The sequence below is a fragment of the Echinops telfairi genome, unplaced genomic scaffold (assembly GCF_000313985.2).
Source record: "Echinops telfairi isolate 266 unplaced genomic scaffold, ASM31398v2 ScPeMD7_1;HRSCAF=3_0, whole genome shotgun sequence".
Taxonomy (NCBI): Eukaryota; Metazoa; Chordata; class Mammalia; order Afrosoricida; family Tenrecidae; genus Echinops; species Echinops telfairi.
The window spans coordinates 8,264,199-8,279,578 of record NW_022103896.1 but is presented as its reverse complement, the minus strand read 5'-3'; the positions used below and the strand labels follow the sequence as shown (position 1 = coordinate 8,279,578).

General features: G+C 46.9%; 1 protein-coding gene across 2 annotated transcripts in view; it reads right to left on the bottom strand.

Moving 5' to 3' along the window:
- TMEM71 (transmembrane protein 71) overlaps positions 1 to 12,679 on the bottom strand; it is a 32,799-nt gene extending 20,120 nt beyond the window's left edge. For both annotated transcript variants that reach the window (XM_045287370.1, XM_045287371.1), the window contains exons 1-5: positions 12,505 to 12,679; positions 10,615 to 10,691; positions 9,309 to 9,369; positions 5,359 to 5,571; positions 2,834 to 3,006 (exon numbers count right to left, since the gene is read on the bottom strand). In XM_045287370.1, the coding sequence (XP_045143305.1) occupies positions 2,834 to 3,006; positions 5,359 to 5,571; positions 9,309 to 9,369; positions 10,615 to 10,654 (487 nt within the window). In that variant the 5' untranslated portion in view covers positions 10,655 to 10,691; positions 12,505 to 12,679. The remainder of the gene's footprint in view (positions 1 to 2,833; positions 3,007 to 5,358; positions 5,572 to 9,308; positions 9,370 to 10,614; positions 10,692 to 12,504) is intronic.
- Positions 12,680 to 15,380: the final 2,701 nt, after the last annotated feature.

The window sequence follows — 15,380 nt, the reverse complement described above, 5'->3', positions numbered from 1 at the left end:
CATTCTGTCTTCAAATGGTGTCCAAGATGACTTAGATGAGCTAAGGAAACTTCCCATCGCTAGTTAGTGCCCTGGGGAGAGTCCATGTGAGACAATGAGCAGAGGGCAAGGAGACGCTTTGATCAGGGGCCCAATACAGAAGTCCTTGGGCAGTGCCAATGGCGAGGGGATTGGCTGCCAACAGAAAGGTTGGTGGTTTGAGCACCCCCCTTCCCCACCCCATCACCCTGAGTTGCCTCAGAAGCAAGAGCGGGCCGTCTGGTCTACTTCTGAGAAATCACCTGTTGAACATATACACCATGGAGTACAGGTCCAAACTGGCTCCCTCGGGGATGGGGATTGATGAGAGTCAGAAGCAGGGGGGACAGAAGCCAGGTTTGTTTTATGTTTTTCTTTTCCTGTTATAGCCCTGCTGGGGTAGTGGTTGTGCTTTGTGCTGCAATCCGCAAGGTCCAACGTTTGAAAAGACCAGCTGCTCCAAAGGAGAAAGATGGGGCTTTCTATTCCCATGAACAGTTGCCGTCTCAGAAACTCATGGGAGCAGTTCTACCTTGTCCTATTGCAGTGGTTCTCAACTTGTGGGTCACGACCCCTTTGGGGGTCAAAAGACCCTTTCACAGGGGTCGTCCAACTCATCACAGTAGCAAAATGACTGATGAAGTAGCAACGAAAATAATTTGATGGTTGGGGGTCACCACCACATGAGGAACCGGATGAAAGGGTCGCAGCATGAGGAAGGTGGAGAACCGCTGCCCTATCGGATCCCTGAGACTACATCGACTGGGCTGGACTTTCCAGGACAGTGGCTTATGCACAGCTGAAAGCCCCGAGGGGGGATGCTTTGTGAAAACAAAAGGGAGCGTCCTAACACCCAGAGGGTTCTGGGACAGGGGCTTGTTTCAAGTCATAAGGCGGGGAGCCTTGGGAAGGTGCCTTTAAGAGACGCACGCCCCCCACACACACACACACACTTGCCCATTTTCAAAATCCACCTTGCTTAGTTTGCTCCTGTTGTCGTGTTTGGGAGATATTGTGGGTTTTTAAGAACAAACCGAAAAGACTGTGACAACCCTGCAGGCAGCAAGTCTCTGGGCACCAATTTCCCAACAGCCGTGCTCACTCCGGTCTCTGCGTCACACGGTCTCTGCGCCACACGGTCTCTGCGTCACACGGTCTCTGCGCCACACGGCCTTCTCACATGTCTTCCTTCTGTGTCATAACGCCATAGCACACTGCACGGCCGACAGCATCGTGTCAACGTGACTCTGGCACGCACTGCGAAACCAGAGCTTTTGTGTGGCTGGTGTGACTGCGAGAAGAGCCTGCCGGCAGCGGTCTGAGGCCAGCCTGTTCCCATGCCATACAGACAGAATAGGATGACACGTGTAAGGCCCGACTCAGACCTAACCCCACACCAAAGCACAACCATGGAGTTGATTCTGACTCAGAACAACCTGATAGGACACAACAGAACTGCTCCCTGGGGTTTCTGAGACTGTAAATCTTTAAGGGATCAAATAGCCTCATCTTTCTCCTACAGAGCAGCTGGTAGGCTTGAACCACTGATGTTGCAGTTAGCAGCCTAATGCTTACCTTATTCAGCTACCAGGGCTCCCTAGCTCAAGGGCTAGCACTCAATACACTGTACTCCTAACTAGGTGTTCAATAGAGATCTAAATTGGACTTTGGGAGATCCTTTTCACCCACATCCCATACAGAAAAGACACGTTGGTCTTGTGCAAATACTTTGCAGAGCCTAAGATGCATCTTTTTCTGTATCGTGGTTACCACGTTGGGCTGCGATCCACATGGTCAGCAGTTCAAAATCACCAGCCGCTCCAAGGAAGAAAAAGTGTAAACAGTAAACAGTTGTAGTCTGCGGTCGCTATGAGTCAGCATCAACTCAATGACAGGGAGTATTCATTAAATGCTGCACAAGACCTCTTTAGGGTCTTGAAAAGCAAGGATGTTCCTTTGAAGACTAAGGTGAGCCAGACCCAAGCCCTGGTATTCTCCATTGCTTCATAGCTTGACTTTGAATAAGGAAGATGGTGGAAGAATTGATGCATTTGGATTGGGTGGCTGGGAAAGAATATTGAAAATACCATGGAGCTAAAAGGACAAACCGATCTAGGAAGAAATGCGGCTGAGTGCTCCTTAGAGGCAAGGATGGCAAGACTTTGTCTTACATATTCTGGAAATGTTCTCAGAAGAGACTCGTCCTTGGAGAAGGAAATCATACTTGGTAAAATAGAGAGGCAGCAAAAAAGAAGAAGGCCCTTCCAAAGATGGGTGGACACAGTGGCTGCAGCTGTGGGTTCCAGCAGAGGAACAGTTGTGTGGATGGCGCAGGACTGGGCAGTGTTTTGTTCTCTTGTGCACAGGGGTCACTATGGGTCAGAGCCAACTCGATGGCACCTAATAACAAAAACGATGCATTTAATGGCTTACACACAAAACATAGGCTGTCATGCATATCAAGGACACATGCACTTGGATCACACAAGTAGAATGAAGACAGTGTTAGGTGAATTTTTTTTTAAATGTAGCCAGTTTTTGTCATCAAAATTACACTCTCTTTCTGGGATTTACTCAAAGCAATCCCCTGGGGGTTTCTGAAACTATAACTGCTTACAAGAATAGAAAGCCCAGTCTTCGTCCCACGGAGCTGCTGGTGGGTTTGAATTGCGGATCTCAGCCCAACACGCAGCCACTACTCCACTTGATGGCAGTGAGTTTGCTTGTTTGCTTTCTAGACTTTACCCTGGTCTAGAAGGACACCGCTAGTTATGTGGAAATGGCATCTCACTGTGGAAGGAGGATTTGAACTCACCACTTTCATTGCAATGGTAATCATCCGGTCTTCCCAGCTGCTCCAACCAAATGTCCTCACTTGAGGAAGACTCCGCATCACCAAAGATCCTTCCGTGAAGCCAGGACTTGGAGGTGCTGGCATGGAAGAGAGAAGAGAGGGAGTGGCGGCTCCTCTTTTTTTTCCTGAATATTCTAGAGAGAAATGAAAGGCACATGATGAGAAGTGATCAGAATTGGCCCTATAGGTTTCCAAGGCTGTAAATCTTTATGGAAGGAGAAAGCCTCATTTTTCTCCAGAGGAGGTGTTGGCAGTTTTGAACTGCTGACCTTGTGGCTGGCAGCTCAGCTTATAATGCACTATGCCATCGAGGAACCTCATAGAGATAAAGAGGAGTAGAAACAATGAAAATATTGTCAGGAACTAACTCATATGGGACAGAAAAACAGTTTTGACCTGTTTCCTAGGTACCTTGCTGAATTACATCTCCTAGAAACCTTTGCCAACAAGGATAGCCGTGAGTCTAAGGTCTTCCCAGTAAAGAGTGAGCAGAAGCAATGTACACCACCTCTGGGCTGGATTCTCAAGGAAAGCACGTGACTCTCTGCTTTACTTTCCTTCTACTTTCAATAGTTGTCTTGTGGAGACTCAGTCTTGGTCATGTCACTGTTGATGAGGTCATAAATGTTGGAAGAACCTAAAGATGAATGGGTCCTGGGGCTCTGAGTCCCCTCTTCGAGGTGGAACACTGGTCTACACTTGGACCATTGCATTGCAAGAGCCAGCATGAGCAAGAGATAAAGTTTGGTTTTGTTTGGCCCATCACATGTTTAAATCCAGAGGTTACCACCATTTCACATGTGCGGATGAGTCCACTGATGAGGACAGATCAAAGGGGAGCATGAATAAAGAAGAAGCGTTTGGTATGGCCACCAAGAGAGTGTGTGGTAGAGAACGCAGGAGAAGCATGTTTAAAGGAAAGAGGACCTCGTCTCACTTTGCACCCATTAGATTTAAGATCCTTTTAGAAAATCCATACGAAATCACTGGATGTAGAGTCCAGTTCAGAAAAGAGAACTAGGTTAGAGAGAAAACCTAGGCATCACCAGAGTGGCAAATCGGATTACCGTTCAGTATTCCTGCCTTCTTTTTCTCACCCACCTCCATTTTTCTGCCCCTTGATTCTGGTCTGCCATATGCCTTGAAATGACCGATGGGATGTTAGCATGCTGAAGATGCAGAAGCTTGCAAAGGACTTCTTATTGGGCTGCATCCTTTGCTTTCTCTGAGAATCGGGAATTGTGTCTTTCATATAGTCCCACTCATTACTCTCACTCATGGCCATCGAGTCAATGCCCACTCCTTGAATGGAGCACACCATTCCTATCTGGAGTCAAGTTCAGCTTCATCCAGACCTCATTCTCACCAACTGATTTCCAAACATGTGTGTATCCTTGGTGTTACAGGCTTCTGAGATGTTCTACCTGTTCCTTACGGAGCATTACTGTATCCACAGCTGACTGACACAGTCATCATGTAGGTGGTTCTAGAAGCATCGCTCCAATCTCTGCCTTTCTGGTCACATGGTTTCTCTCCTCTGGACTCATGTCTCTTCTCCTCTCCTTACAAGGACACCAGTCACATTAGATTTGGGGGTCTATCCTACTCTAGTATAACCTTATCTTAAGTAATTGCAGCTGAAAGCACTCTACTTCAAATAAGATCACATTCTCAGTCTGTAAGAAAGACTTGAGCTGGTGATGATGAGGTTATTCAACTCAGTACCGTACCCTTTATTTCCATTCCCCTGTTACCACGGTTTTATCTTAATTCCTAATGCTTTCTTTCAGTTCCTGGAGATGGTGACTCCAAGTTTTGCCCCCTCTGTCTACTCATGAACTCACACTCTAGCAATCCATTCTCCTCACCATAACCACTGTTCTTGAGCCACACGTGTTCTAAGAGCCCGTTGTCAGTGGCCCTTTTTCTCTATACAGCTCAAGCGCCTTCGTCAAGAAGTTCACCCCCTCCCTCCAGCCCTTCTCCCCAGCCGAGTGTCTCTCTCGGCAGAGTGCTTCTTGCCAAACTATTTGTCATTCTCCAAAGTGCCTGAGAATCTCTCTGAACTCCAAGACTCTTCTTCCTCTTTGGAGATGAGTCTCCTTCCATTCTCCTTCGACCTTGAATTAGAATTCTACATCTCTCACGAGTCAAACCAATCATCAGCATCTCTGCTCTCCCTCACCAGTTGCCAAGTCAAAGTGGCCACCCTCTCTCTTTCCCCGTCCATGCACCCTGTATAGATTCCTGTCTCAGCACCTGCATTGTTTCATTATTCGTGTCTGTACCCATGACAGCTACCCTTATCCTTTATTATCAAATCTCCAAAGCCAAGAGTAATAGTAGGCTCTTGTACATACGTGTACAAGCTCCTGTATACCAGCATACAGGACCGTTGAATGAAGAACTGAAGGAATGAAAATTTAGTGGGTGACGGTTAATGGATGTATGGGATTCAGAGTCTCTTGGTGGCTTCCCCTACTTACCGAATTAAGTTCTCCTTGTACATAACACTGGTCTGGGAAGGACGCAGAGTCAGGTGGCCTTCGTCGTCACAGAAGAAGCTGTCTTCAGTCCAAATGTAGTAGCCATTGGTGAGGAGTCTGGGACTTCGACGACAGGTCAGGTGGGAGCCTGTGAGGGGATCTACAGAGCAGCATTCAAAAGAACTGTCCCCATCCAGGGCACCACAGGCCAAGCTAAAGGGGGAACAAAGAACAGCTGTTCACCTCTATCCAGCACTGTTACGGAAAACAACATCTTACTTCCCCGGCTACTCGGGGTTATTGTCACAACCCTAAGATTGTCACTCCCAGCCTTCTGGGCTTTATCTCCTTTGAGCATTGAACCGACAAGACCGTTAGTGCTTCTGTCTGCCATAAACTTTAGTGGAAACACCGCGGATACTCCGCTTCTTCACCATATAATGAACCTGAAACATTGACATTTGTTCATTCTCCGGATGAAAGCACTGTAGAATGGGCTTATGGGAATGTTGGGAGGTCCCAATCCCTCTCATATCCTTTTCTTTGAAGAGCCCTCTAATGCCAGGCCTTACTTTTGACACTGGGATAGAGGTATTAAAATGATGTATCCAGTAGACCTGCATGAGCCATATAGTACGGATACAAGGATAAGTCAAAAAGGAATTGCTACCGGGGTTCCAGTTCATATATGCAATGGTTTATATCAAACAAATAGGAACCCTGGTGGTGCAGTGATTACAAGTTGGGCTGCTAACCACAAGGTCAGCAGTTCAAAACCACCAAAACATGGCCAGCAACATTGCACTGAAGAGAGTTTTCCTTCTTGGGGGTAGAAACAGCTGTCCTACAACAATTCCATTGGGAAACCTACCCTGATTCAGCTTACCATCCTGCCCTTGCCCCATCAGAATTCTTTTCCAGTCCACACTCAAAGGACATGGGAAAAGAGCATGATTAGAGTCCCACAAATCAAAGAGAGCAGACTTCTTTGGGGTAGTGGTTAGGGAGATGGAAGAGCCACCCTCATAAGTATCTAGACCTAGATAGGAGACACATTGAGAGATAATAGCTTCACATTTTGATGGTTCTGTTTAACAAAAGCTGCAATCATTGTCTAGCCCTATCTTTGTACAGTCAAAGCAATCACAAAGGGCATAGCCTTTCCCCCTCGCTGCAGCTACACCAATGGTGAAACACTACCATCCTGATTCAGTGCCTCGAGTCATCTCACACTTCATTAGGTACATGTGTCTTGGGCTTAAAAACCAATCACGTGTCCAAGTGATTGAACAGCATCCAAAATGATGAAAACATTCTAGAAATTTGAAAGTTCTTGAGATGGAATTTGGTAGCAGGTAGTGACAATTATTGAGCCGTACAGCAAACAAGAAGGAGGTCATTATTTCCTCAGGCAAAATTGCTTATGTCCCCCCGTCTCTTCAGACAAACATTATTATTTATTTTCATCCTGAACTCTAAATCTTACCAGATTTCATTGTGATTTTGTTGTACCTATGCCTGCTTTCATAATTATTTTATACATTCCTGGAGGGCAGGGGCTCTGTGCCTAAAAGACACTTAGCACATCAATACAGTCAATCCTACTTGCTGAAAGACATCACCTGGCAGGATATGGAAATCAAATCTTTAAAAATAAATATCGTTTCTGACTATATCTGAATCCACAGGGCCGTTCCATGTCCATCAATCAATATTGCTAACAATAGCACTCGTGTACTTGTTGCCTTGAAACTTTCAAACGATTTCTGCAGAAATATGTTCCACAAGAGGATGCAACTCCAGAGAACCGCAGACTCTAAGAATTAGAAGGAGTTTTAACCATTCCTCCACAAACCCACCAAGTCCTGCTTGTCCCACCTGCTGTATTTCTGACAGAAGTTGCTCAGGCTTTGCTTGCACGCCCTCAGGGATAGGGGCGCCACCACTTAGCAAGCCGCCTGCCTTGACTGCACAAGTATGGTCTGGAGTGAAGTGGGAAAGGCATGGAATTTGGAAACAAACACAAACCCAGTGCCATGGGGTCAATTCCATCTTACGATGACCCGAAATGGGATTTCTGAGACTGCCATCTCAACAGGAGCTACGGCCTCATCTTTCTCTTGAAGTGGCTGATGGGTTTGAACTGCTGACCTTGCGGTTAGCAGTCCAACACTTACCCAACATTGTCACTGAGGCTCTTTTGGAACCAACCCACCCAACATTTATCATCCCAACTCTGCCATTAACTAGCTGAGTCACCTGAACCCAGTCCTTTAACCTCCCTGGAACTGTCCTCCTTTGGCAGAAGGAGAGAACTAACACCTCCTTTATGGGGAGAATGAGAGATGTGCTCAGCACATACCTTCTCCAGCCACGGAGAGACCGTGCCTGGAGAAGGACATCATGCTTGGTTATGTAGAAGGACAGCAAAAAAGGAGGAAGGCCCGACGAGATGGCGCAGGCCTCGCGGTGTTTTACTCTGTGGTCTTTAGGGTCCATGTGAGTCAGAACCAACGGGGTAGCATCTACCGACAGCATTAGTGGGAATTGACTCAGTGGCAGTGGGAAGAGCTGATTCTTTTCCACAGGTACCTTCCAGGGGTTTTACCGACTCCTAGCCCAACACAAAACCCCCGCAGCCTGCTCAACATCTTAAGACCCTCTTGTGAGGGTCCGAGCCAGATCTTGAAGGATTGCTGGAGGCCACACCTCACAGGACAGCACAAACGCTTGTCTGTGAAGGGACAGACATCATTGGAGCTTGAAAGAAGTAATTATTTGTGCAATGATTGCTTGTCCTTCTCCCTCAAGTTCTATGGAATTTCTGGTGCATTTTGTTATTTAAAGACCTGTGTACAATTAACACAGGCACTCAAGTTAAAACACACAAAAAAATTCACTGCCATCCAGTCGATTCCAACTCACAGTGACCCTATAGGACAGAGTAGAACTGCCCCTGTGAGTTTCTGAGACTGTCACTCCTTGTGAGAGTAGAAATCTTTGTCTTTCTCTGAAACACTTGCTGTTTTTGAACTTATGACCTGTCAGTAGCGCAACTCATAACCAGGACACCGCGGAGCTCCTGGTACCCAAGTTAGTGGAACACTATTTAAATGGGATGTTATTTGTTGAGCACTTACTGTGGGCCTGGCCCAGGGCTTTACATTTTATTCTTCCCAAACCTCCCTGAAAGCTAAGCTACCCTTTGCCTTCATCGTACAGCAGTACAATCACGAGTTAAGTGAGATCCAGAAGGGGAAAGATATTGGGCATTTTGCATAGTTAGCTCGTGAGGGAGCTAGGATTTGAACCCTCATATCTTTGAAGCTAACACATGTACTCTTTTCATTTTGCTGATTCTTCCTTGGCTGATGCATTTGGGAGTCGTTGTGGGGTGGGGAGTTGGTGTCTAGAATTTGCAGTAAGGCATAACTCCTATTACTCCTGCTTGATTCCCTTCTGCTATTGGTAAAGTTTCAAAATGCCTGGGGGGAAATCAACAGATGCTTCCACAAGAAGTACCAGACAGACAGAGAAGGTGGAGGGGAAGGAAAGAGAGGTTGTTGAACAAAATGGTAGACTTGAGCAAGATGTAGCCTATACGTTATAGGGGAACCTTCGATTGAGCTTATACATTCCTGTAGAAGCCTGCTGCTCTCCAGAGAAGAAACAGCTGATATAGAAAGAGCCATCTGACATCGGTATTTCATCGTTTCTCCACTCACTGAACACACAGTCCCCACCTACACATACGCACATCCAATATTAGGAAAACTTTCGTTTTGTTTATTAGGCTAGGCACATTTTCATTTTGTATGTGCGTGGGACTGAAAATGCATAGTCATTAGCAGAGCTACATGATAACTAAAAATAGCCATGTCAAAACAGGGTTGTAGCAAATAAGACACACAGGAAGAGAATTTGAGGGGCTTTCCCACCCCGTAGGATACCTTGGGAAAAGGCAGGTGGGAGACAGCGCTCTGGTGTGTTCTCTCTCTGACCCGGAAGACCCTGCATCAACAAATGAGAGAGATGTAGAAATGGATTACACCTCAGCAACCGGGATATCCACCAACAGAGGGGGCTTATGGAGAAAATGGCTCAGGCTGATGGTCCAGGCTCAGCAGAACGATTCGAATGGTGTCACCCACCAGTGAATTAGGACCGACACAAGTTGTCCCCAGGCCTCTATGGGAGAGAGATCATCTAGGGACACGTGCCCTCCGCCTCTACTCTTAGGCACCAGCCCTTTGGCAGTCCCCTGGTGCGGGATGGAACAAGGATTAAGCCCTTGGCGTCAGACTAAGTTCAGAACAATGCAGAAGAAAGCATGTTGTGTGAAGCTGTAGGGAACTAGAATAAACCACACAACATATTGGTTATTTGACTTCATCAGTAATTGGAGTCATCCTGTCTACCCAGGCTCTCCCTCATTAATGCACTTTGGGGCATTTCCATTGTCAAACAATGAGCATGGGGAGATAAAAAGATTTAGAAGACCACCCTTGGCCTCAATGATTCTTCAATATATAAAGTGAGTAATCTTAATTAAAAAAACAAAACAAAAGCATTCATTCATTCCAGTGTAAGAAAACACGTGCAAGGAGACTTCAGTGATAGAGGGAGGCAGCTCATGAATATTCTGAACTCGAAGGGAGGAGTTGGTGCTACCCGGTGGCATTGTCAGTAAGGCCAATAGACAGACTGGGTCCCACTTGATAGCATCGCTGAGAGCCAGTCCCCGAGCCAAAGCAAGGGGTTCACACTTTCAGATTACGCCGGCTGATTGGTAAGGAGGAAATGGTGGGTGTGGGAGGGAGGGCTAGAAGTGGGGTTTGGAGAGAAAACAAGAGGAAGGAAGAAATTTAAAGTGCAACCACTTTAACAACACCCTCGTTTGGGGGTTTTTTGGTTGTTTTTTTTACACACAGCTATCAAACTCATACCGTCTTTTTTTTTTTTTGATACAGTTTTGCATCTTAATAGTAGCTGATAAACAGTCTCCTTTCACATTTATGCATAAGCATCTAAAAAAAAGGGTGTTATTTTTTCCCTTCTAAAAGAAAAAAACCCGTTTCTCTCAAGGAAAGAAACGAAGTCAAAATCATTGCCAAAGCAAACACTGGCATTTAAGAAGCACAAGCTACTGACAGATGGCTAATGGTACGAGGATCAGCAAAATCAGAGCAAGGAAATTGCTCAAAGGAGGCTAATCATTCAGAAGATAATTGCACATCTCGGCTCTCCCACCCTTACTTGTGACTGGTGTTGACATCAGTTGGGATATCCGGTGCATGTTGGGAAGGCTGCTCGTCCAGCGATCACAGATTATTCTGCAAAAGACATTGGCAGGGGTGGGGTGGGGGTGGGAAGAGGTGGGTTCTATATTAAAAATAGACAAATGATCCCCAAACAGATGGCACCTACTAATTGCGCTAAAGCCGGAGTTGTTGGCTGAAAGATTACAGAGATGCTGACTTGAAGGTGGGGGGGGGCGACAGGGAGGAAGCAAAGCTAGGGTTGTGTTTGCCCCTGTGTATTTTAGGGGAGCATTTTCCATCCTCTTACTTGGTGGACCTCAACATTCTTTTTCTTTAAAGGTTGTCAGCAGCTGTCGAATTCATTTCAACTCGCAGCCACTCCATGCGACGGCATAGAACAGCCCCATGGGATCGTTGTGCTTTGGGCTGCTAACCACAGGTCAGTTGTTTGAAACCACCAGCTAGCTGGTCCTCGGGAAGAAGAAGAGGCTTTCTACTCCCATAAACACTTAGTCTCAGAAATCCACAAGACCCGGTCTATCCTGTCCTATAGGGTCACTCACTGTGAGTCCACATCAACCCGAGGTGGGTTGAATTTGGAAGAGTGATTACAGGAGTCAGTTGTCTAGGTCTTTAAACTGTGAACGCTGTGGGTGGGTTCAAGCCAGCAACCTTTGAGGTAGCAGCCAACCACTTCATCATTCGGCCTCCAGGGCTCCTTTGTCTTTCAAATATGAGCGTCATTTTATTGGAGAAAGCTACGCTTTACAAAGGTTGGCTATCAAAATAAAACCTGAAACTGAGCTGTCTGAGGAATAGGAAGAATGACTAGTTCTAGAAGCCCCCGGTTGGCTCCCCACCCCCGCCCCACCCCCCACCTCCGAATAATGTGCCTGCATTTCAATCATCTACCACAAAGCAAATCTCACTATCGAGTTTCAAACAGTGCTTGAGGAATGGCTTATGTCTTTGCCCAACAACTTAAACCCATGACAGGTAGTCATCAGAGGGAACCAGGGTGCCTCTCTGGTCATCATTCCAGGAATTCCTAAAGCACCAGTTACTAAAAATAGTCCCCAACTAGGAAGGTTTCCAAACCCAGTTTCTATGAACTTATCGTTTACTTCCCCCCACCAACAAATCAAATACCTATCAAAGAGTATAACTTGGATAAACTCCAATCACTTTGGGTTCATCACACACACCTACTTTCTGTTAACTCTTAAACTCTGAAGACAGCGCTGTGCTAAGAATCCCACAAGGTGAGGGCGGCATTCTTTCCTGGTCCAGGATCTCCACCCTTCTTTTGAAAAACATGACAACTTGTAAAGGGTCACAGTTGTAGTTCAAACACAACAAGTCAAGTCCAGACAACTCAAGAGCTCTGGCCTGATGCTTTTAGAAATTATATAAAACATCCTAGCCAATGTCGAGCTCAGCTTATAAAGACCTTTCTGGAAGCCAGGAGGGTGTTCCAGCACTCTTTGGAAGATCTCTAAAGCAAAGCACACATTCATAAATTTAATTTATCTTGAAGCTCACATATGATATTTTATCACTTGTCTCTGATTGTTGGTCAAGACAGTGTAGCTAAGCCCAGCCCAATAAGTTTAATTTTAAGCCAACAGATAGTAAGTCTTATTGCCATCACTTACACCTGCTTACAGCAGCCTGTAGGCAGAATGCCGACAGCTCAGTGAGAATGGGCAGTACTGAGAAAGACTTACGCGAAAGCTCAAAAACTTTTCAAGAGACGGCGCCTTAGCTAGAAGTTCTACAGAAGGGACATAACTCAGAACGGCTCTGAAATATCTTTTGCCCATCACGCTCCTTCCTAAGGGAATTACTACTCTTCCTCCTCGTGAAAAAATGACAAGATAATTACTGAAACAGAAGGCTCCAGGAGGTTGACCGTCAGCAGAGAAAACCAGGGCTTCGGGGTCTTCAGCTGAGAATTGGATGTCAGCGCACCAACAGGAGCAGAAGTCTCTTAATAAAGAGGAACCTGGTCTCCCCCTCCTTCCAGCAGAGCCGTCGCCAAAGACCGAGGGCAGGCATTTGCAGAGAGGAGTCTCTGTCACCAGCAGCCTCTTGCTCTTTGGTTATTTCCTAGAATAGAAGAGCCGAGCTGTTCTTGGGAAAGCCAGCCTTACAACCTCTCTTGTTTTCTTTCAAAAATAGCTTTCGTCACCCCAGGCAGGGAGGCAGGGTGAGGTTGCACTTCCGGCCTGGCTCACATCAGAGGCATGCTGGCTGGGGGGGGGGGCTGAACAGCAGCTCCTGCTGGACCAGCTGTCAGGGATGGCTGTGCAGCTGGGGACACACGGTGGCTCTAGGGATGCTGTCATTCCAAAACCTGGGAAACACTTCCAGGGAAGTGAGCCTCTTTCCTTAGCATCTTCAGGCCATTTTCAGTTAACCATCCTCAGAGTACATTGCCAGAACCACGTTGATGAATTAGGGTCAATGCGGCAGTGCCGGCACAATGCCACCAGCCTTTCCAAATACCAGCCATGCCGCCCACGGTGGACAAGTTTCAATGACACTTCCGGGTTCAGACTCGTACGGAAGGCCTGGGGACTGACTTGTGAGCGTGACATGGTGAACACCCGAGGGAATCCAACAGAGTCTTATTTGGGAGGATGAGCTCTCTGGGTCGGCCGCCCATCAAAGGTGGTCACGGCGAGAGACTCCAGAAGACCGTGGTCATGAAGATGGGCAGAGCAGGCCGTTGTTTCATCCTCTGGTCTGGAGAGGGTGTTAGGAGTCCACACCGGTGGGCGGGCACCCAGCAGTCACATCTACATGGGCACCAACACTGGGAGAGTCAGCACACCATTGAGCACCTGGAACTGCAGCTCTTGACTAGTTCTTAGGAGCCGTGTGTTCCTTCCCCGAGGATGGGCCTCTACATAAGACCCATGGATGGCACGTTACACTTTACATTGGTATCGTAGTCACGCTCACCAGACTTGTTGCCGTTTGAGGGTCCTGACACAGGCCTGTGAGCCATGGAGAAACGTGTGTTGCCCTCACCCCCAGGTAGAATGGGGCAGTGGAAAGAGCATGGGCCCGGGAGCAACCCGATGGAGACTGGAGTTCAGTCTGTCGCATTCCTTGCATGACTTCACATCTGTCATTCACCCTCTTGGGGGTGCAATTTCCTCCTTCACCACTCACTGCCATTCAGCCAGTTCCGACTCATTGCGACCTGGGTGTTGGAGGGGTTACTTGTTGAGCTGCTAACTGCGAAACCAGCCATTTGAAACCAACAGATGCTCCGTGGGAGAAAGATGAGGCTTTCCAGCCCTGTAAAGAGTTACAGCTGTGGAAATCCACAGGGGCCAGTTCTGTCCTGTGCTGTCTGGCTGCTGTAGTCCTTAATCATAGATGTGATAATATGTACGTCACAAGATGGCTTAGAGAACTAAATGAGCTAGAAGGAATGGGTGGGGAGACGAATAGAAATTGATAAGGAAAAATAAATGGGAAATCCTCAGTTCCCAGTCCAAAGGTACATGATTAATTATGAACGTGCTCAGTTGGTCGCTGAAGGGGTGGAACTTGGAGCTGACCAGAGGTACATAGGTAGAAAGGCCTGGTGATCTGCTTTCAAAAATCCAGCCATTGCAAACCCATGGAGTACAGGTCCCCCATGACACACATCAGAAGAGATCCCATGGCAGCAGGTTTTATAAGATCTTGTCAGTGATGCCAGGCTTATCAACTATCCACCAGGAATGTCTTCTCAACAGTTCCCAAACTTATTTGCTTAGGGAACCATTTTGTCCCCACACACCTCCCAAGTTCTCGAGGTAAAGAAAAGAAAGGAAGGAAGAAAAACAACTGAAAACTGAGCCATCGAGTTGAGTGGGATTCAGTGATCCCATAGGACAGGGTAGAACTGTCCCATCAAATACCAACAGCGTCACCCATGATGGACAACCTTCAGAAACTTCCAGATTCAGAGGGAAGACCTGGGGATCCAACAGTGCTGCTGGTCCACTTGCTGCTCTATGAGAAGCAGGAGCTGGTCTCAACCAACTCATGAAAAATTAATACAAAACTGCTTTTACCCATATATTTCATGTTTGCTGAAATCCCACAGGTACCCCTCTTCCTCCCCAAACCCAACCTCAGTCTGGTCCTCTGTGTCCCCTTATATGGCGTGACCTGCCTGTCAGCTGCTTGTGCTAGAATACGGAGTCACCAACACAACCACCTATGTGCCACACATGTGCCCTCTCCATCTCTGTGCTCACATCCAGAGCTGCAGCAATCAGCTACTCTGGCCTGAACTCCTGAACCGACAGTCTGTCCCTTGGCCTCTCTCTAATACCCTCAAAATGACTTTTTCAAAAAGTATGAACCTCAAATTAAATGATTCTTGACTAAATCCTTCCGTGGCTTGTCATTGCTTCTCTCTTGGATAAAGTTCAAGATTCTCTTCAAAACTCTCTTTCATGCTCATCTTTCTTCTAGAATCAAACCATACTGACTTTCTTTTAGCTTCTCATAGTAACCTAGCTCCCTCCCACCTCAAGCCTTTTCTCAGGCCATCTGCCTCAATGTCTCGCCCCAGCCTCCACCTCTCTCCTCTCCTCCTGAGGCTCCGTACAAACACACCAGATCAGCCCCTAGAGCCTTCCCAGATCTGATTATAAGCCTCCCAGGACTCTGCACTTCTCTTTCAGAACAAGCACCATTCCTGCCGTTAATAAACCGAGTTTTTTATGTTGGTCTCTGCGGGAATTTAGGGAC